This window comes from Zalophus californianus, chromosome 4 (genome assembly GCF_009762305.2).
Source record: "Zalophus californianus isolate mZalCal1 chromosome 4, mZalCal1.pri.v2, whole genome shotgun sequence".
Taxonomy (NCBI): Eukaryota; Metazoa; Chordata; class Mammalia; order Carnivora; family Otariidae; genus Zalophus; species Zalophus californianus.
In genome coordinates, this window is record NC_045598.1 from 92,200,836 (window position 1) to 92,223,695 (window position 22,860).

General features: G+C 42.9%; 1 protein-coding gene across 1 annotated transcript; it reads right to left on the reverse strand.

The window, feature by feature from the left end:
• Positions 1–256: 256 nt before the first annotated feature.
• GNAT2 (G protein subunit alpha transducin 2) lies at positions 257–21,873 on the reverse strand. The gene is made up of 8 exons (XM_027607933.2): positions 16,679–21,873; positions 14,951–14,993; positions 14,552–14,693; positions 13,684–13,841; positions 11,627–11,755; positions 11,287–11,416; positions 9,490–9,643; positions 257–8,859 (listed from the first exon to the last, which is right to left on the reverse strand). Exons 1-8 carry the CDS (start codon positions 16,794–16,796, stop codon positions 8,669–8,671), a joined length of 1,065 nt encoding a protein of 354 aa, XP_027463734.1. The 5' UTR covers positions 16,797–21,873; the 3' UTR covers positions 257–8,668.
• Between the last annotated feature and the right edge of the window lie 987 nt (positions 21,874–22,860).

Consider the following 22,860-nt stretch of genomic DNA (forward strand, 5'->3'; position numbering starts at 1 on the left):
TGGTCAGAACATAATACTTCCATAATTACTTAATTCTTTATGGTTATTGGGGCTATGATTATAGCTTTTTTGGATGAAATTTATGTTACTCTCCTGTCCAAAGTACCATTATGGTTTCTAAATGGTAATGACATTGGAGAGTTCTGTAATAAGATTCTAGCTCTCTAACTTTTGTTTAAGCTTACGGTTTAGGTTAATCTGGTTTGTGCTGATTACCAAATTACTAGGTAAATGCTGATGTAGTATGTAAAGTTAGCTTCTTGGATACAGACACACCCAGGGCAGCTGTCGATGAGAAATGCAAATTGCTAAATTCCAAACAGAAACAGTGACTTTGCTGCTACAGATCTTCTAAATTGACCCCTTTGGTTCTTGCTTGTTTGTCTCAGTCATAGGGAGTTCTGTAAAAGATGCCCCTTGTTTTCCATCTCCATGGCCTTTTCTGTTGGGAAACATCTAAAGTGTATTAACAATGCATGCTTTTACTTTGTAAATGTGGTGCCAAATCCCTGTTTGCCATTGTTTTTATTGTAGCAATGTTAATTGTAGTAATCCTTAGTCAGTACCTTCTTTTGCCGAAACTATTGCATTTTGGGACTTTTTCCACTTTGTTGTGTGTACAGATTTTAATCTGTTATAGTTGGCAGCAGTATTAAAATGGTGAGTAAAGAGTCCAGGTTTGTTCCTGTTTGTAACTAGACCTTTCTGGAAATATTTTGTTCTGTTTCTTTTTGTCCCTGCTGAATGTGCTTTGGCCTTTGTCTGAGAATGGGTTCAGGTAGAGGGTTCCCTGAAGGGCTAGTCTTTTGGTGTAATGGTATTGTTGAATCTTGGCCTGACTGAGGGTCTTATGTCCTATCTGTGTAAGTGACATGCAGTCATAATCCATTTTCCAGGTTTACATTTTGGTTTTGTGGAGAGCTTTATTCACCTCAGCCTGCAGTCCTTTTGTATAATGTACAGCAAATGTCCTTAAATAATGGGCCTTTGGGGGAAGGCAGATGAAGAGAATGCATTTTGAGCATTCCAAATCAGCAGTTTGAGCAGTGCCTTTTGGGGTCCAGTCTTTTTGGATTGGATTCTGTGTCATCTTTTGATGTAACCTTTTTCTAGTTTAAAACAAAACAAAAAGGTTCGTGGTCATCAAAGCTGGTTCAGAAAGCAAGCCACAGCAGTTCAGTGCCTTTATTGGAATTTTTTTTTCTTATTCTTTTTGGAAAAGTATAACTATGCAGATGGTATAACTGTTATTGTCTAAACAGTTGTTTTTTTTTTAGGGTTGGGAAAACTGGATCTAAAAGAAAATGATCAACTTCAATTGGTGATTAACTCAATGCCCACATAAGTTGATAGTTCTTGTTCCTTTTGAATATATCTTTTCCTTACTGTATTCTGTGATATAGGATCATCTGGAAATGAGAACTGGTGGAATATTGTTTTAACTGTAGTCTTTCTATAGTCAGGGCTAATGGGATGGTATTGTTGATAATCCAAAATAACAAATAATCTAAGTAAGTTAATTATACTTGGAAATGCACTTTGTATTTTCATTTGAATACGTCTGTCTGTTAGGTTCATTTTTTAGCTTTTCTGTTAATGAAAAATAGTAGTTCTCCACTTTTCTGCCTTTATACCATATACCTTTGTTCTATATTTACATGAAGATCTCACCCCCTACCCCACCATTCCATGTAACTTATTTAAATGCACATTCCTTGAGGACACAGGGACACAATTCAAGTCAGAGGTTTTCAAGTATGCCTTAAGTCAAAATCACCAGGATCCATCTCAGCAATTAACTCTTGGCCGGTGGGCTAGTGATCTGTAATTTTATAAAAGGTGATTCTGATCATCAGCTTTGCGAATCCCTGTTGTATTTTGAAATAAAAGATCTTTTTTCATAGCAGAGCCAGAGTGCGGGGGTGAAACATCATGTGTATTAGCCTGGAGAAAAAGGATTGATATTTGTAATCAAAGAAACTAAAAGTTGCCTTGTATCTTTTCTGCAGAGAATGCTGGAGGTTTGTGATGGACCACATTTCAGTATTCATGTGGCCAGGCCTTGGACCATCTAAGAAACCAGCACATATAAGAAAATTAACTTTAATGAATAAAGAACAGTAAATAGACCCTAGTAGGAAGGACTACAACAATAGCTTTATTTTGATGACAGTCACATCTTCACCTGATTAAAACCTTGGGCTGTAAAAAAATGCCATTCATTAGGCTCTATGTAAAGAGGAGGTATTCTTGATGGCCATTCTTCCCCAATCATATAATTCAGACTTGCGAAAGATTTCACCTCCTGGCATGAAAATTCCAAGAAGTTTTACAGTTATTCAAAGTGGATCTTGGGATGACATTTCATCTAGGACGGTTTGAATTCTAAATCTCTATCTCTAGTTCAGTGTATCATTTTATTATTTCCAGTGATGAATTGTTATTTTTTTTAAAAGGTGCTGCATTCTAAGAATAGATGGACCAAATTTTAAAAACTATCTTCTTGCTTTGTTTCTTATTCTCTTACGTGTTCTATTGTGTTTTATTACATGCACATTAGAGTATTTAAAAATAACTGCTGGTTCTTCTAATTCATTTGCCCACCTTATATTCTTATATTTTGGCCACTGTTCTCTGATTTGTAGCTGTAACTTTCTTTGGACATTGCTTACCTAGCCTGACTAGTTACTTCATGTATGTGTACATTTGTTTAGCCTTCTGGAGCGTCCTGTTGCAGAACTGGTTGCTGTATTGGCAGTTACATAAAAGGTAAAGTTAGTCTTTCCCTCCATTTAAAAACCTACCTTTGGTTGATCTTCCAGATGTTCAGAAAACCACAGTCCTCTACGTATTTAAACATACCTAAAACAGCACTAATTTTCTTCACTCTTACTGCTTGTGAAATCCTTCATATCTTATACTGGCTTTAAGAACAAAGTTATTTCAGTTTCCCAGTACCGCCAGGTCATTTTTGTGTTCTTCAGGCTTCATAGTACAAGTCAGAGATCTGACCTAGACCAGCCACAGCTCTCCACATAGCTTTATGGCTGTCTAACCACAAGAGCACACCAGGCTGCTTCGAGGCCTGAAATTGAAAGTTGGTCTTGCTATCAACCCTCCGGAAGTAAAAGATTTAGGTGAGGTGAGGCACTGGGGAACAAACTTTCTGGATGGTCAGGATCTTTGTTCCTTTACCTTTGTTTAGTTTTTAACTCCCCCCCCGCCCCCATTTTCTCATAACTTGTATGAATTACTTCTGCTAGGACTCCAGAACAAGTCAGGACAGGACAGTTTTTTTCTGATACTATGTCAGGCTTACATACCTGGCTTGACTCAAGTCTTCTTAGGAATGAAAGATAATAGAGAAGGTTATAATAGCAGTAGATACCTGAGGTTCATGATTAACATGCAGATTCCCTGGCTAAACTCTACTAAATTGAGATGTTGGAGACAGATCCTGAGAACATGTATTTTTAAATAAACTCCTGTGTGGTTCTCATGAAGCTAACATGGGCCAACATTTGTGGACAACTGAATAGGACCTTATGTTAAAGATCAACAGAAATGAGGTCCCTGGGTGGCTCAGTCACTTAAGCATCAGACTCTTGGTTTCAGCTCAGGTTATGGCCTCAGGGTTGAGAGATCAAGCCCGGCTCAGAGTCTGCTCGAGATTTTCTCTCCCTTCCTTCCCTCCTTCCCTCTCTCCCTCCCTCTCTCCCCCCCAAAAACAAACAAATAAATCTTTTTTTAAAAAGATCAACATAAATAGTAGACATAGAACCTTAAAAGTTACTAGTAAACGATTGAGGTATTTTTTATTTGCCAATAAATAAGCACCTTTTGTACATGACTTAGAGTGCCTTTCACCAAAAAAATTAGTAAGAGAACTGTTTAGTCAAAGAACATTCCTACACTTTTGATACAGAGTATTTAGTTTTTATACAAAATTAAGACAAAACAAGAAACTTGGAGTTTCCAGACATTTGTTTCATTTGTGTTACTGCATTTATTCAGTGAAAATTGAAAGAAACATCAAAGATAAAATCCCATGATAGAGGTCTAGCTATATATATGTAATAACATGAATATTCATTTACCGTTGGTGGATAAAGAGCAAAGCTACCTAGCTCTAAATTATAGACTGGAAAGTCTTTTTGGGACAAGGCTGGGGAAGGGGTAGAGAAGGGGAATGATTGGGGAGTCAAATAGAAAAGTCTTTGTATGCTTGCTGCTAATGTTTCCCTGAAATCTCGTGGGAATCAACAAGGTAGCAGAAATAGTCCAGTATTAGTAAATACGCTGCTGGGATACACCATCTCAATGTATTAGCATCCAGATGTAAGATAACTTTGACAGGTGGAATATTAAATTCTGTAAAGTGTGGTTTATCTTTCTCCTATCCTCTACTACCGCCCCCCACTCCTGCCCCCATATTCCTTATCATCCAAACATTTTTACCTAGAGCCTTATTTAAATGTAAGTTTCCCAGCAGTCCTAACAAATCACAAGAAATTAACTGTTCTTTTTAACTCTTCATTTTTGCTCACGGAGGATAAAGTTCCTGAGACCTCTCAGAATCTTATTGAGAGGGCTGTTTGTCACACCCAGTTCTGGTTTTTTCCCGCCTCCAACCACCTATGAAATCTTTCTCTTAAATCCTCATCTGTTACCTAAAGGTAGACTAAGTTATTCCTTCCAGCTATGATGTACTATGGTTGTGATCCAATTGAAATAACGTATTTAAAAGTGCTTTGTAAATACTCTTTACAATACTCCAGATGATACTGTACGGCAAAACAAGTCATCTTTTAAGACCGTACCAACGGATGTATTCATTGTAGCCGGCTGTCTTCTCAGCATCACTGTGCCATACTCATTTTGAACGCCTGAGATGAAGTTCAACTATAAATGGCTCTGCAATTTGTCAAGCCGGGTGAAAAGAAGGGTCTTTGCTTTGTTTTGTGTTTAAATCCAGTTCTTTATTTCTGTTAATACTAGTGCTTGCTTTTTCGTGGCCAAAAGGCAGAAACTCTGCACTGTGTCTTTTGGACCTCACAGGAATGTCTTCATGCTTTTACCTAGCAGGAACACCAGAGGCTGAGGCACACTTGTAGTCCCTGGGCCGACACTGAAGTCCATCTGGAATCTGTGCTCCGGGGGCTGTGCCGGGTAGAGAGGGCAGTGGGAGGTAAGAGCTCTTCACCCTTCACCACCTTCTCCACCCAGCATGGCCAGCACACTTTGGTCTACGGCACATCTCCAATGATAGAGTGGGTTTTGAATGCTGTTATTTCTTACCTTGGGGATGGGGCTACCCGGATTTGGACTATATGGGGTATATGTAAGTGAACTTTTTATCACAGTAGGAACTGTTAAAAGTAAATGTGTCTCTTACATTGCTTTTAAGACTGAGTTTTTGTACTGCTTTTACCCACAGAACATAAAAGCACATTTCCAATTACATTGTATTTTTTTCCACTATTTTTTTATTGTGGTAAGCCATACGTAACATAAACTTTACCATCTTACTCATTTTTAAGTACATAGTTCAGTGGTCTGAAGTACATTCACAGTGTGGCACAGCTATCACCACCATCCATCTCCAGAACTTTTTTCACCTTCCCAGACTGCAGCTCTGTACCCATTAAACACTAACTCCCCATTCCCCCTCCTCCCAGCCCTGGTAACCATCACTCTACTTTGTCTTTATAAATTTGACTACCATGATACTTGATATAAGTGAAAAATCATACAATATTTGTCCTTTTGTGTTAATCATAACTGTATTTTTGTAGAAAAAGAAAAGCAGCTGTCATCAGATTCTCAAGAAGTGAAACCTAATTCACATTTGGCTTATTGTCAACAGTGTCCAGTGCACTGTAAGGGAATTGGATTCAGATCTCTGCCCTCTAAGGGTATGAACAGAAAATTAATTACACCTTCAACAAACAAACTTAAAGCTATTTATATTTTTGTTTTATGCTAAATTCACAGTCAAATTTGAGGCTGATTTGTATTCAGTTTGGAGAGGATACTGTTAAATATCTATGATTTAGGATGGCATAATTTAAAAATAACCAAAATTTGGTTGAGAATGGGAAGAGCTTAGGGAAATGAGAAAATTGACTTTGACTTTATAGTATATGGTGGGCTTTCAGCAGCATGATAGAACACTGGCTTGGGATTCAGAAGACCTGTTTTGGAGTTCTAGTTCTCCGACATCCTAGCAGTTTGATCTTGATGAAGACATTCCACGTCTCTGGGCCTCAGTTTCTTATCTATAAGTTGCTAGTGAACAGTCCAGTGCCTGGACTATTTTAAAATTCCTTCTAGTTTTATCATTTTAAGAATTAAGATCGCCGTTCATGAAAATAGGGTTGAACTGGTTCTGACCTACCTCGTTACAAAAAAGAATTTCTGATGATGCATAAGATTTAGCACTATGGTGTAAATTTAAAATAAAGCAAAAACAAAAGATAAAGATAGCAGAGTGAGTAGAATACCAGAAGGTAAGACCCACTGGCTCTGTTTTCATGCTAGGACTAGAGGGCTGGTTCTATATGAACATCTATAACCAAGAAGCCTGGGGTGGGCTCTTATAGTTTGGCCTATAACCAAGTCCTGCCTGGAGTCAAAGATCAAGGAAAAGATAATAATAGAAGCAAACAATCTGGTACAATTTGTGGGGAGGTTGGGCTACCCTAATTGAAGATCGAATAAGTGAGATACATTAGATTTGGGACCTGAATAGACAAGATCTTAGCCAAAGTGAGGATTCTTAACCTGGGGCTTCAGGGCTCCAAAGATAGAAGTGTATTCCTAGTATGTTGGTTTCCCTTGTAATTCTCTGAATTTTATTTTATGCATTTTTAAATATTCTGAGAAGAGGTCCAGAGGTTTCATCAAACTGTTGGAGGGATCCGTGATACCAAAAAAAAGAATCATAATCCCTGTATATTGAGTTAAAACAAATAGGTTAGTGATAGTTGGAATATGCCATTTAGAATGTAGTCCCTGAACAGCTCTTGCATGCATGAAGTCTTGCCCAGGTTTTTCCTTTGGTGAAGTTTTTTAATCAGCAATAGAGTACTTTCCCTTATTTCTCTGGTAATTGTCTCAAGTTGATTTCTTTTCATGGAATCAGAAAGACTATTAAATGAATCCAATTTTAACAGCTGCAAATTTATTCTTCAATGTATTTCAAGCTCATATGGCTCTCTAGTATCAATATTGCTAGTAGCAGCCTAAGTGTGAATATGTGTTTCTGGCAAGGAGCAGATTTTCATTTTAATTGACACTTTCTTTTATATACTAAATCTTGGATGCCAAGAGCTTTCCTCACTGGTAGTTGTAAATGCTAAATCTGTACTTGACTTCACCACCTCCTGTCAAGATAAATGCAAGCTTCGTTTCCCCTCAGAGGAGTTCAAAGAAATAATTTACTTGTTGTCCTGTATGGGGAGATACTGTTTTCAGCCAGGCATCACATGGATTCAACTGCAGAGATTTTCAGTGCCTAAAGCAAGATCAGCTGCCTTTTTTTGCTCTGAAACGTAGCAGTTGAAATGGGAATTTTAGCCTTGCTTACCTACTCTAAATTCTGTGATTGAGGGACGCCTGGCTGGCTCAGTCGATAGAGCGTGCAGCTCTTGATCTCGGGGCTGTGAGTTCGAGCCCCACGTTGGGTGTAGAGATTGCTTAAATAAATACACTTACAAAAAAAAAAATTCTGTGATCAAGAAGTGGTAGCAATAAAATCATTAATACTCTAAGTGGGAGTGTGTTGAATTCTTCCAAGTTTATTCAGAAAGTGTCTTGTATACCTGAGCGGCACCTGGGAGGCTCAGTCGGTTAAGCGTCTGACTCTTGATCTCAGCTCAGGTTTCGATCTCAGGGTTGTGAGTTCAAGCCCCACATTGGGCTCCACGCTGGGCATGGAGCCTACTTTAAAAAAAAAAGTGTCTTTTATACCTGAGACAGTTATTTACAGAGAGATGGCAGTTGGGCAGCTTGCAGAGGGATAGTCTGTTTAATAAAGATGATCGGTTTTGGACATGTACCTTAGAAACTTACATCTCCAATCCAGTGATTCAGATCTCTGAGCTAAGGTACAGAGAGTCTGTTTGTAAAAAATGGTGGTAGGTTTATTGAGGTCTTGTTTTTAATTGTTTATTTTGCAGAACGTAGGGAAGGTTTGCTGCTTTCCTTGGATAGTTCGTCTAAATATTTTGTCTTGAATTTCCTTAGTGGCTGCTTTTATATAGGATTTCTTTCTGTGACTCTAACCACACAGCTTTTATGCTCCTTCCCTTCAGTTTATGTTTGTGATCATTAGAATAACCCTGTGAAGTAGTAGGGAAGTTATCTTTACTTTATAGATGAGTGACTCAAGGCTCAGAGGAATGAAATACTTAACACCTTGTAGTAAGTTAAAGAACCAGTGCTGGCACCTAGGTCTTCTGACTCCTGGCCTTATGCTCTTTAAACTGCACTAGCTATCCCACTTTGAAAAGAACATACGGGACACAGTTGCAATCATGTATAAGTCCATCTCTAAAGAGAATGGATTCACTCTTCATGCCATGGTATATTGATCTATGCTTTTCTGCTTGAAATTAGCCGGATTCCAAGCCTGGTTATGGGATGTGTACATGAAGAGTGATGAGAATTAAAAGAGCCCACAGTCCTTGAGATTTTCTTTGATGATAATATCTGTAACTGCATCAAATACAAATTTGACATTCTGCGTGTCTGTAGCACAGGTCATGTGACTGTAGATTTCTTTGACATCTTTTCGCATGTTGAGGTCAAGGAATTGACTCTTGATGTAATTCCCTGCATCTTCATAAGAGTTGTTTCCTGGTTTCCCAGAAAAAATAGTGAAGAAGTGGCATAAATGAACCCTTCTTAGCTGCTCACTTACTTTTTACGTGACCAATTTGGTCCTCAAAATGTGTTGGACAGCTGCAGTTGGGGGCCTGTTTTTAGAGGGAGGGTCCTCTCCTTTATTGTACTCCAGTGTTTATCACTTTAGTTGAACAAGGGACAGCTGCAGTTGGGGGCCTGTTTTTAGAGGGAGGGTCCTCTCCTTTATTGTACTCCAGTGTTTATCACTTTAGTTGAACAAGGAAAGTGAGGAGAGGGATCTCTGTGTCTCCACCCTTGATTTCTGGTAGGTATAATTTGAACATTCTGTGGCTCTCCTGCATCTAACATCTGTTCTGTTCCAGGGACATCTGAATTTAAACCTATGACTGAATACCCAAGTTTCTCAGATTAGACATCCAAGTATCAGTTGGACATCACAAAGCTCATAAGAGTAACTGAGTATTAAAGGGGTAAGGGATCATCAAACCCAGCAAAGCAAAGGCGTTACACTTAGTACTCCTTAAAGACAGGTTCCTTCATGTCTCCTTGGTATAGGAAATGAGGCAATCACCAGTCATTACCAAGAAATCATTACCATTGTCTCCAGCCCTTGACACTTACCATCATACTCTGGAAAACAAATGCTGAGATGGACTTTCTTGATTTTTTCCTCAAAGAGGTCCTTCTTGTTGAGAAAGAGGACAATGGAAGTAGCCGCAAAGAACTTGTGGTTACATATGCTGTTGAAGAGGTGCAATGACTCATGCATACGATTCTAGGAGGAGGAAACACCATCAGAGATTTCAGATTGAGCTGATGGGGTATTGTCTACTTCCTGTTCTTGTTCCCCTTGGAGAGACTAGTGCTCCGAATAAGAGGAACAGCATATCTCCACTTGGTGTGGTGGGATAGAGCCCAAGAGATACAGCTGCCCTTCTAATGTTCGTTCTGCCATAGCTGTGTGACTTGGGGCAGATTACTGAGGTTTTCTGAGTTTCCTTTTCCCTATCTCATAGGGTCATTATGGAAGTTCGATGGGATCATGTATGTAGGGTCCATGAGAGTGGCTGGCATATAGGTGTACAATAAATGTTATGCCGATCTTGGGCTGCCAGGGCACTGCGAGGGACTTCGATGCCTGTAAGTGCTGCTGATACACGGTTGAAACTAAGCCTGAGTTATCATGTGCCCCTTTGTGTCTCCAGGATGATGGTTTTTTTTTTCCCCAAGATGATTTTGCTAGGTTTCTGTTACAGAGTCCTGGATCTCAGTTTGGGTGGGAACATAATAGGGATTATTGCCTTGGTGTCAAATGGTGAGGGCTAGAGAATTTCTCAGTGCCACACCACAAGCACTTCTGCTTTATTTCCTCCTCTGATGGCCACTTTGAGTGAGAAGTGGTGCTATGTATCTGCGGAATCTAGATGTCACCAATTCCCCAGACCAGCCTGTTTTCAGGGAGTGGGCCTTTAGGATTTGAAGTATGCTGTTAGCTGACTTGGGCTGAATCTTCATCTAATGAAGAAAGAAAACAAATCTACTTTTTGTGGCCCTTTGTCATTGCTAATACTCCTGCAGAACCCCTTAAAACCTCATAGACTTCAGGGTTAAAGATGGAAGAGATCTTGAAAATGAATTTGCATAGAAGATACAGAGCTCTCATGTGAACTTAAACTACTAAGGAGAAGGGAGAAGAACTGGAGCAAGGGATGGGAATGTAGGAGCTTTGTCTGATACCAGTAAGCTTTGGGCCTCCATTAGCATTTTCCATGCGGTGATATCCTGTGTCTCAAACTCCAAAGGTAACTGGCTGGGCCAACCCTGGGCCTGCAGAGCTCCTGTTAAACTCTGCAGGCTCAAGAGATTCACCCTCAGGTAGTCTTCCACCTGCCAATTTCAGTGGCATTTGAGAAACCTCGTTTGCCAGTCTCTCCTTAGTCCTGTTGACGGTACATATTTAGGCTTCCAAGTGAGGTTAGTAGTCCAACCCCTCTATCATGTTGCACAAAGATACACATCATACGTTGTTTTTCTGCTCTATCATTTTTACCTCCTATCCTTTATTTCCATAGGCAGCCTGGGAAAGTCCAAAGTGTAACTCCTGTGCTTTACAAACCCAATTGTGATCCCTTGTCTCTTTAATCCTCAATTCCTCTTGTGAGCTATGTGATGTCCAAGTGCTTCTTGGATTTCTGATCTGAGACCAAGCTCACTCCCAGTAAATCTGGAGCTCTAAAGTGCTAACCTGGAGCTTGTAAAAGAGGAGGTTTTTCTAGAATTATTTGCCAGAGACATTGATTTGGCTGTTAGAGGACTGCTAGGCTGTCTTGAAATCACCCAAATTGAAGAATTGGTGACACAGCTTAGAGGAAGGGTCACAGGGCAACTATCAAAGCTCTTGGTGCAAAGGCCACTTACCACTTCGTCATCCTCCACTAGCACCATGTCATAGGCACTGAGGGCCGCACAGAAAATGATGCAGGTGACTCCCTCAAAGCAGTGGATCCACTTCTTTCTCTCCGATCTTTGCCCTCCCACATCAAACATCCTGAGGGAAAAAAACAGCACATGCACTTGGTGTTTACCTCAGAGAGGTGGCTACTTTGGGCCCAGTTGGCAGGGAGATGGGTAAGGGGGAGAAGAAGGGTAGTCATTCAGATGGGACTTTAGTCAAGCATGCCCTTGCCCTTTTTTGGTATCTGAGGTGTACTCGGAACCATGTGTGTATCTGTGGTGCCCCAGGGAACTGTATACTCACCTGAAGTTCAAGTCTTTGACTGAAAACTTGGTCTCAATGATGCCTGTGGTTTTGACTCTGGATCGAAGCACATCTTGCTCATTAGGGAGGTAGTCAGGGGCTGTAATCCGGTCTAATTGGTTCAGGTAGCTAGAGAAAAAAGCTTGGAATTGACATTAAACTTTCCATAGCCAAGGCCAAGAAAGGTAAAGGGTCTTACCCAAAGTTCTACAACTAACTTAGTGATAGAACCAGGACTAGAATCCATATTGTTAAACCTAGGGTTCTTTCCTTCAAACCCTCATGTGCCCCTACAAAAGGGAGTGTGGGATGGGTTGAGAGGCATGCCCAGTTGAGGCAGGGGTTCCGTGCCGTTTAAATCAAGTCAGATAACTTTTCTTTAAGGTTTGCCTGACTGCAAGGTTTTCTAGACCCTTCAGTGAGATTTGGTGGTTTAAATGGGTGCCAAAAGTTCCATCAAGATGCAGGAGTAGACTATAAGAGACTAAAGAGACATTCAGAGATGTGAATCGGTGCATTGCATGGGACCTTATTTATATTCTGAATCAAGTTGGGGAGCAAACATTTGAGATAACTGGGGAAACTTAAATGAGCACTGGCTTGGAAATTTGATGACATTAAGGAATTATTAAATATTTAGGTGTGACAATTAGATTATTCCTTTTTTAAAAAAAAGCCTTTTTCTTTTTCTTTTTTTTTTTTTTGAGCTGTAATGATAGACTATGTGGAACTCCCTTTAAAATAATCCAGTAGGAGATGGAGGTACAGTGAAACAAGAGTGGCCATGAGTTAACAGTTGAAGCGAGGTATTATTCTGCTTTTGTATATGTTTGACAGTTATTATAAAAAAATTTAAAAAGACAGGAGGAAGGCAGATATGAAGTGAGATGACAGAAGAAGGGAAGGAAAATTAACAAGTGCTTACTGTCTACCGGGCATTTGCACATTGAAATTCTCATTTAACCTCATACACCTTCCAAGTTTCATATCCCATTTTACAGATGAAGGAAAAATTGAGAAGAGTTAAATGACTGGGTCCAAGGTCAAGAGACATTGTGGTATACTGTAAAAAAGCCTTCAACTTTGTGGTCAAATAGACCTGGATTCAAATCCAGCCTTTGCCATTTATCTATATGACTTTGGGTAAGTTAATTAACTTCTCTGAACCTCAGTTTTTCATCTATATATGGGACTAATACAAAGTACTCTGTACCCAAAGGCTTACTGTGCAGATCAAATGTGACGGTATACGTCATGCACCCGGCAGTGCCTGGGCCTTGGTGAGTCAGTGCTCGCGGAGGGTAAATGAGAACTATGTTACAGAACTAGGTGACAGAACAGGGATTAAATCCAGCTGTGTCTGACTGCAAAGTTCATGCCCATCCATGATAGATTGCATGCCATTAGAGGTATAATTGATGTGTACCTTATCATTTTGGAACCAGCTTTGAAAGTTGGTTCTTTTTAATCCCTGACCAACTTCCTTTGGTTTGCCCTGGAAGTTTCTGTGTCCCATGTCTGGCACTCCGACATAAGATGCTATTTATGGGTGAAGGAGGTGTTCACTTCAGGTTAGTGGCCTAAGTAGAGCCTAGGTGACATTAATGTTACCCGCTAGAAAATTCCACCCTAGAAAGGCCATCGTGAATAAAGTTCCACCTGGGAGAGCATGTGGCAGAACTGCAGGTGTGTCTTTATGTTCATGGTTCTGAAAGGAGAGGCTATGTGTATGAATTGATGAAGAGGACAGCGGTCTGAGGGCTACTAAACAGAGCACCTTTGTTTTGAATTTGGGGGGTCTTCAGCTCTCTAGGCTGCAGTGAGCAGGTGTAAAGCAAGAGAGAGTGGTGACCACTACGGCACCACTGTATCTAAGGGCATCACATCCAAAGCATAGTATGAGCACTGCTCAAGCCTGAATGAAACAAGTATCCATGCTGAATTCAGTCCTTGGGACTCTAGCTTTCAGTGCTTGAAATTTTAGGCTAGGTGTGATTTCTCCTGGAAATCCTGGTTGCTTACGCCTCATCCCATCCCTTCCCCAGTCAGAGTCTTACTAAGATGCCGAATCATTGAGCTGGTACTCTGCAGCTCGGTCGAAGCAGGCTTGCACCCCACCATCCTTCCACAACTTCCTGATGACCTCCACCAGCTCGGGAGGCATGGTGCCCTCCTCAGTGGAGTCAGCCAAGTTGTTGAGCTGTCGCCCAGTATCCTGTAAGGCAGAGACCTGGCTGAGAACTGCACAGGAGTAATGGCTTTCCAGGAGGCTCCTGGGAATACTGCTGGAAGGAAACCATTTTGCATTGCTACTAAAGCCCAAGATGGAGACAACGTCCAGTGAAGATGCTAAGAAAACACCAATTAATTTTGAGTGTGCTTCGGAGGGTGGCAATTTATCCACTTCCTGGGGTGCCTAGGGGAAAACAGGTTCTAGGGGGCATCCTCTGTGGTGGTTCTATCTTCCAGCCTTCATCCAAGAGGGTACTGCCACAAAATGTGGGTCGTCTGCCACAGGGAAGTTGGAAGTTTAAAGACCAGACTGACCATGAAGTTGACAACACGGAAGACAGTAAACCATCACCTTTGTTCTTTCAGTGATTCAAATCTTGGAAAAGGCCAATACTGGAATGAGGGGTTTAGCTTATAAAAGGTCCATGGTCAGGGCAAGGACCCCAAGGAGAACAATTTAAATGGTAAAATAAGACAAAAAGGCAGAGGAAGCTGGGAGCAGATTTTTGTAATTTATTTTAAAGGTAGGGATTGCATACTTCTCCAGGACTGAAGTAAAAAAACTGGAAGCTCAGTAGGTGGGATTATAGTTACACGAAACTCTTGACTCGTGTTTCTTCATAGCTTGTTGGCTGCTGTTTCTTCCCATTAGCCTTTCCTCCCACCCATAACCACATACTGTTAACCACTTACCACACAGCTTGGTTCGGCATAGTCAATACCTAGTGTGGACATGGCCCGGATGATAGCCAGGATGGACTGCAGCACATTCCCATAGATGATGGACTTATACTCCAGGCATTCCTCTGGTGTATAGCCATCCTGATGGATGATCCTGCGAGGAGTAGACATCCAGTCCTCAGTTGGACCTGAGTAACCAGACCTAAGGGATTGGGAATCTGGAAGGATTTAAAGAACTCAGTCTCTATGCCTGTTGCTGTCCCAAAGTGGAGAGTAAGGGGGAAAGGGCATGCAAATGAGGGGCACTGGGTGGGAATCAGGTTCTTTATATCCTTTACATCTGGGTTCCTCTATTGGCCCTGCTGACTTCTTCACCCTACCTCAGTCGTCTGGGGTTTTATTCCTACTCACTTCATCTGTTTGACGATAGTGCTCTTTCCTGACTCTCCAGCACCTGCAGGGAGAAATGCTTATGCTTCAGATTTCCACCAGTTTTCCCCAACCCTCCGGTAGATGGCCTGTGAGAAGTCCAAGCTAGGGACTTGCTTGAGAGCCTTGTTGGGGGAACACATAGGGATGATTGCTGCCCTCAATTTCTGCCAGCCATTCAGTCTGATTTAGAGCAGAATTTTTCATCCTCTGCACTGCTGACGTTTTGGGCTGGAGGATTCTTTTTTTTGTGGGGGGGCTGTCCTGTCAATGGTAAGGTGTTTAGCAGCATTCCTGGCCTCTACCCACTGGAAGCAATAGCACTCTTCTCTTGCACTGTGACAACTAAAATGTCTCTAGACATTTCCCAGTGTCTGGGGGAGGTGGAGGAGTGGTGGCAAATTCTCATTGAGCACCACTGATAGATTCAGGGGAATTCCTTTAATACATTTCTCCTCTGCCTGTTTTTACTCAGGAGAGTGCTCTAGGGGCAGGATTGCAGAGAGCTGGATAACTTCACTGAAATACTGTTTTTTCATCATCTTGCTTTTTCCTTTATTGGCTAAAATGTCCTACTATCCTCTCATTGGCACTCAGTTCCCCCTCCATATCCCTTCAACCCCTCCCCCCCAGTCTGCATGGCCCTTATATATTAACCCCCCCTCCCACTTAAAGCTGGGCCTGTTCCCTCTAAGCTGCTTATCCTGAATGTGGAAGAAAGCCTCTTAGGCTTAAAAGAGCTCTCAGTGGCCTTGCCATCTCTTTCCCCTTCTGTAGCTTCTTGGGCTCCTTGCTTCCTGCAGTATGCTCACAGATCAGCTGGGGAAGAGGAGGTGCTATGGCCTGGGGCTGCAGTTCCCAGGCTTTGCCTGGGCTTCAAAACAACTCAGCCAGCCAACGTGCTGCTGCATGGACGCCGCCTACCTCAACTAGCTTACCTCCGTACTTTTGGAGGTTTTTCCCCTCAGCCAGGTGTCCCAAACTCTTCATTGTCTTGGTCCTGTTTCCAGCTGTGACCAGTTTCTCTGACTGACCAACAGAAGTGCTTTTCTTTTTTCAGCACAGACCTGTGATCTGCTTAGGAGCTCATCAAGGTGATAAACCTCCCATCTGGCAGGGGCTGTCAAGGCAGCTACTGAACAGAAAGCCAGGAAAGGACTGCCATAGATAAAGACTCTATTCCTCCTCCCTCAGGGCTCCCTAGTTCTAAAATGTGTACAAATTGTGTACTGGAAGCAAGGAGAAGGAACCGGTTTACTTGGCAAGCACCAGTGGGTCTGTCCCCAGGACTACATGGCACTGATTATATGGTAGGACTTTGGAGTCCACTGTCCTCTCCCGAGTCCTTGACTCAGAGCTCTCTGACTGCAGATTGGGTAACTGTCTGCAAGCCCGGGGTTCACCCTGTTTGCCAAGCTGTGAGGTATTAGGTTTGGTTAGATTGGGAGATGGATGGCTCCGTCCCGGCCCTTGCACAATCCTGGTTCAAGGAAGAGCAGAACAATTCTAGGGTAGCTTTGGCATTCTGCATCTCCTTGGGGTGGCTGCGCTCAGCCCTAGAGCCCTGATCCCCTAGCCTGAGACCGGCTGGGGAGAAGAAAAATGACCTGCCGTCCCTCCTTCCCGTGGGGTGGGCTAGAACCCACCTACCATCCAGGATTAGCAGGAAGGAGCAGTACCTTCTCTGGCTCATCTTCCCATCTTGCTCACCCAGCAATAGCAGCTTGACTGTCTTGGCTTCCTTGTCAGCATCCTCCTGCAGCTTCTTTTCTAGCTCCTTGGACCTCTTGGCCAGTTCTTTGTCCTCAGCACTGGCTCCACTCCCCATCTTTCTGCTGTCTCCTCCTCAGCTGCTTCTTCCGGCCCTTAAGCTTCTTCTCCAGAGTTTCCTATGTGAGATGGAAAATAAGGAAAAAGTAAATTGGGATTGAGGATCCGTTTCGTTGTAGTCCTCCTCAAAAGCTGGTCTATAGGGGGCTCGGTGAGGGAGCAAGTTCTAGATTCTTGTACCCTGCCTGTCTTGGCTGAGACTCCCTACCCAGCTGGAGATCTACTTAGTCTAGGGATTGTAGCCTTTATATCCAGCAATGTGTTGGGTCAAAGCCAATTAAGAGCTCAATATGACAAAGGGCAAAGACTTGTGTTTCTGTAACTAGGAAAATGCTCTGCGGGATTCTGACACAGGAGGATAGGATGCAGGTACTGAAGCTCTCTGGAATGAGATCATGGCTGCCCCCATCCTTTTGAGGGGCTGATCCCCTAAAAGTCTCTTCCTTCCCTGGATTCACTTGCATCTTAGTGCTAGAGATTAGAGGCATAAATGCAGGAAGCTCTGCCCATCCTGAGGCTCCAGATTGTACAGTTTTGGTTTTAAGGGCTTCAAGGCATCAAAGCACCCTCTCCATCATAGCAGGCTGCTCCTGGCAAGGAGTTTTTGTTTAGGGTGGTGCCCTTCCTGGAAAGATTAGAAATGTTTCCTCCAGCTCCTCCAGTGGCTGCTGCACCGGGAAGCTCTCAGCGTCATTCCTTTATGTTGGCTCATCTCGTCATGTGTGTGCTTCTGTTAATAGCACTTATCACTTCATATTGTACTTCACGTTACATGTGGTTTCCCCCAGGCTGAATTCCTTCCCCTGGAGCTCAGGGACCAAATGTGATTCATCTTTGAATCCTTCAGACCTTGTGGTTTATCAGTGGACCCTCGGTAAAGGTTTGGTGACTAAATGAAGGAAGGAGAAAGGGTATGTGTAGACAGAAGGGGGCTGCTTCCCCTCAACCCACTAAAGCCACCTGAGGCCCAACTTCACTTGGTGAGTGAACTTCTGCTGGTATTTAGAGTGGGGGTCTGCTGCTTCATATAGCAAACTGCTTCCTTGGGAAATTATTGGACTCTAGCCTCCAGCTTTGCAAAGGTTGGGATGGCCCTCCCTCTGGCCTTCATCCCTGCTGCCCCTTCCTGGGGAGAAATGCTGGAGTGCAGTCCAGTAGTTGCCTCTCAGACCTATCAAAGACTCTCTCCATTGGTCATATTTCCTTATGTCAGTTATTTCAGTTTAATTAAATGAGTTGCTGGTGGAGCCTCCCCAGGAGGAGATACTTCAGCATTTTGCGACCCAAAATGTGGCACAAGGCCTAGCACCGTTCACCTGGGAGCTTCTTAGAAATGTAGGATCTCAGGCCCTAACCTAGACCTTCTGATCCAGAACCTACGTTGTAACAGAATTGCAGATGACTCTAAGGATGTTAGAATTTGGGAAGTGCTGCCCTAGAAAGTATTAGGGAACTGTTTTTTCCTCAGACCTGCCTAATTATGAGGATCACCTGAGATGCTGGTTTCTGTGTGTCATCAAATCTTAAGATATCACCAGGGCGCCTGGGTGGCTCAGTTGTTAAGCGTCTGCCTTCGGGCTCAGGTCATGAGCCCTGCATTGGGCTCCCTGCTCAGCAGGAAGCCTGCTTCCCCCTCTCCTACTCCCCCTGCTTGTGTTCCCTCTCTCGCTGTCTCTCAAATAAATAAATAAAATCTTAAAAAAAAAATCTTAGATACCACCGATTGGAAGATCACTCAGATTTCAAAGATGTTAACATATCCTGTATGTTTTTTGTTTTGTTTTTTTATATCCTCTATGTTTTTAAAGGGGTGTGTTTTAGAATCATTACGTTCCGGTAATGGTGCTAATTCCAGAACCTGAGAAACTATTTTAAGCTAATATAGGTGATTATCATCCTGTGGCAAGTTTGAAAATACCTGATCTAATTGGTCTGGAATACAGTCCAAGCATGAAGATTTCCAAATTTCCCCAGGTGATTCTAATGTGCAGCCAAGGACCTGAGGATTTAACTTGAGTTCGAAGGGTTTAACATGCTCTTTCCTTGTAGTGTGGAAATGGGCTGCAGTCCACTGGGCCGGAGAAGGTGGGAGGTAGCACCTGGGTCTCCTACCTACTAGGTGCCCTGAGCCACTGCTGAGCATCTTCCTCCTTCCGCCTTTCAGCTGCATATTTGAGTGTCTGGCTGAGAAGCTTTGGGCCTGGAGCCCAGACTCTCAGGGCTGATGGAGAAATAGGTAGCCGCCAAGGTGCCTTCCATAGTGATCATGTTTTCCCAGTCAAAACTTGGCAAATGCTTCTTGACTTAAGAGAACAGGAGAGAGTCTTTGAAATTGTGACTGTCTTGGAATCTTGGCTATAAAGTTTCAGTAATTATACCTCCCTAGCGCTGCCGTAGCCTACTCACAATATTGGTAACCTACACCCAGGCCAGAGCTGTACCGAAACCTTCTCTGTTCAGAGCAGGGGACTACCAGGAACTGTGCTAGACAAGTTATGGGGCTCCTATCAATTCATTCTCACACTAACTTCAAGGTAAGTGTTCTGTCCCCAGTTTATAGACCAGATAACTGAGGCTTGAGGGTTAAGTAACTTGTTTAAGGTCATGTAAGCTTAATAAACATAAATCAGGGGATCTTTCTACTACCCCCACATAAGCAGCCAGTGAAAGAAAACTTGGACAAAAAAGGCAAATGCATGAGCTTGCTAACAGTAGCGCTTGTATTGTGAAAGGAACCACGAACTTGTTTCACGCACGGGGAAAATGTTCGAGCGTTCCTTTTTCAGCTACCACCTCTGCAAACTTCTGTGCTGCTTCTACTTGTTTCCTAGTTTGCTGGGTTCCCATTCCCACTACTAAGCTGAGTAAGGAAGCTCCTGACCCTCGCCTGGCCTCTAATTATGCTGACCCATTCTGGCGCCAATGACCTTCTGCTTCCCGTCGTCAGCTCCTGTGCCTTTCCTGTGGCTGTTCTACTTTATTACCACATTTGAATTCAGTGTCCTGGTGGAGCAGGTAAAGCACGTAGGTGCAATTCCCATTTAGAAGCACAGAAAGATGATCCTTACCTTAATAAACTAGTATCAGAATCAGCAGAGCTCAGGAGTCCTAGTTCACAGCCTGATAACCAAATCATTTTGAGTGAAAAAAAGACTCACCCTTTCCCAACAAGTTTGGTCCTGTTTCCTGAGCTAAGGGGAGATCTCAAGATCTGTCTTACCCTCAGTGGCGGGGACTGTGGGTAAAGCCTTGTCCCGGCTGGAGTTGGGGACACATAATGAGGAATTGCCTTCAGGACCTTCCAGTCCAAAGGAAGAGGAGGGGTAAATTCACAGAGAAATAGTTTAATTAAAGGAACACTGCTGGAGAATTCAGGGCTGTTTAAAACCTAACCTCCACCCCTGGTAGGAAAAACAATTCTAAGCATATTTAACTGAAAAATTCTGTAGAAGAAAGGAGGGAGCGACTAAATGAACAGACTTTGATCAGAGAAGCAGAACAACAATAGAAAGGGGAGTAAGTCTTTTGGGGAGAGGAAAGCATGAGAAAAGGTGTGGAGGCCTGAGGTGCAAACTGCTCAGGGAAGACTGGGAAATGGGATATTTCCAGCCAGTTGAGGACAGCAAAGTGGGGGCATTGGGCCTAGCCAGCGAGGGCCTTGAGTGACAGGGCAGGGCGTGGCTAAAACCATTTGAAGACCTAAGTACAGCTGGGTACAGCTGCATGGTGCTGTAAACAGTGTTGGGGCAGTGGGGTCAGGGGTGACAGGGCTGGCTGGACAAGCTGAGAAACAAGAGCTGTGAGCAGCTTGGTTCGAGAAGGATCTAAGCATAGGTGATGCTTTGGGAAACTGTTCTGGCCAAGGATCTGTGTGAAGCTGCAGGCGTTCCCTCCCAAGTCCAGTGTCGGCAGAGAGTGGTCTGATCTCGGGGGGAGGCTGACCTCACAGTGGGCTACGGGCCAGAGGCTAAGAGAAGTGTTCTTCAGAGAATTAAGGAGCACACTTGAGTGGGGGCCTAGGGTTCAGGGAGGGCCTTTTAAGGAGCCATCTGGTGAATAGGGTAGGAGGGGAGGAAGCTGTGTTTAGAGTTAGGGAAGATCCCAGAGGCTCAAAGACAACATTAAGAAGCTGGAGGCCAAGGGGGATGACTCACTCCTTCATTTCCCAAACTCTATTCTATGTAGACAGTGAACCCCGCTGAGATTTTTGCTGGTGTTGTGTAGGTGGGGAGATCTATGCTTAGCTGCAATCAGTACGCACTTCCTAGCAGGGATGGCGTACCAAATGGTCTGGAAATAGGGGAGGGTTACCAGGTGAAGGGTGTGTTGCTGATGGGACTAGGGAGGAGCATGAAGGGACTAGTGAACCGGTTTGCCTGGGTAAGGTGGAGGGCAGGGATTGCCACCTATGGGCTGATTAGGTAGGTAATAGGTAGGTAGGTCTGAATCAAGGGGGAAGTCCTAATGAGACCTAGCCCAATGCAAGATACCACCCCTTAAAACTATGTCAAAATTTGCATTTTGTCAGAATTTAGATGACATTCTACATGGTTACCTGCTGGTTGATTTTTAATTTCAAGATTTATTTTGTTACTCGTTGAGAGCCCAACGGCTTCAAAATTCCTAAAGATCCCAAGAGCAATTTAGTCTGGGGTTAAGACCCAGGAGAGTCTGTTGGGGGTGGGGTGTGGAGGCTATTACAGATTTGTTGTTTTCTATTCCCTTGATTATAAAAGTAATGGCTATGCATTGTAGACAATTTTTTAAATGCAGATGAGTATAAAGAAGGAAATATAATTTCCAATTCTTCTGCCCACGGATAACCATTTGTAAACTTTTTGGTGTGTTTGTTTTCTATGTATATATGTCAAATATTTAGGGCCATACTGTATGTAGATTTTACATTCATTTTTTTTTAAACCAGACTTTACACTGTAAACATTTCCACCTCATTAAGAAGTTCTCCAAGAACAATTTTTAATGGTTGTATTTCATTGCATGCATCTGACAAAATTTAAACATCCCCCTATTGTTGGACCTTAATGTTTCAGCCTTTCTATGTGATAAACATTGCAGTGGTGAACAAATTCGTGTATATTTTTCTGGCAGCTCTTTCCAGCAGAACAATTTCCTGAAAGCGGAATTACAGGGTCAAGTAATAACTTTTTAAAGACACTTGATTATGTATTACCAAATGGCCTTCAGACAGATTATGTCGCTGTTGGTGTCCACCAGTAGTATATGTGTGTGTCCCATCTCATTACCCCCTTGCCTGCACTAGGATTTTTTTTCCCTTAATCTTGGCTAATTTGGTGGGTAAACATGGCATTTCCCTTGTTTTACCATGTCAATGGAGGCCATGTTTTTTTGAGTTTGCCCACGGTGAGGAGCAGCAGGAAGAGATCGATAGAGGTGACACCAGATACACAGGGATAATAGGGTTCAGGGTCCAGAATCCAGCTTGGGGAGAGGTGGGGGAGGCAGGGTTTGGGAAGGAATCTGGCTGTGGGGGTGGTGAGAACTAGGAGGAGCTGGACAAACAGCATTAGTATAACTGGGTGTAGGGCACAAAGGGCCCCACAAGGTGGAGAAATAGGAAAAAGATTATTTGCTGCTAATACACTTACGTATGTTCAGTTCTTAGGCACCCCACCTCCCAAGTTCCCTTTAGGTAGGATTCTCTGTCACTTGGCAGTGGGGGTGCCGGTTGGGTGGGGTGTCTGCAGTGCCCCCAAAGAGCCCAACTCCACTCCTTATAGGCTGTGAGGAGAATCATTACCGTGTGAGGTTGTCAACAGGGAACCAAGGCCAAGGACATAGGAAGGATAAGACAGACACTGAGTAGTAACTACATGCCAGGCAGTGTTTTACATTAGTCTACACTTGACTTATATTAACTCAATTATCTTAACCACCACACAAAGCAGGGTCTCTTAACGAAATAGAGCACTGAGTCCAGTAACTTTACCAACAACGTCAATCACTAAGTAGATGGAGGAGTATGGAATTGAACCCACGCATTCTGGCTATAGGGCCTAAGCTTTTAACCAATAAATATAGAA

Excerpts from the sequence above, each read along its gene's own strand:
- GNAT2 (XM_027607933.2), bottom strand. The coding sequence starts at position 16,796 with ATGGGGAGTGGAGCCAGTGCTGAGGACAAAGAACTGGCCAAGAGGTCC. Across the intron at positions 14,694-14,950 it reads ACTATCGTCAAACAGATGAA|GATCATCCATCAGGATGGCT; the intron begins GTGAGTAGGAAT and ends TACTCCTCGCAG. Across the intron at positions 11,417-11,626 it reads GTCAAAGACTTGAACTTCAG|GATGTTTGATGTGGGAGGGC; the intron begins GTGAGTATACAG and ends TTTTTCCCTCAG.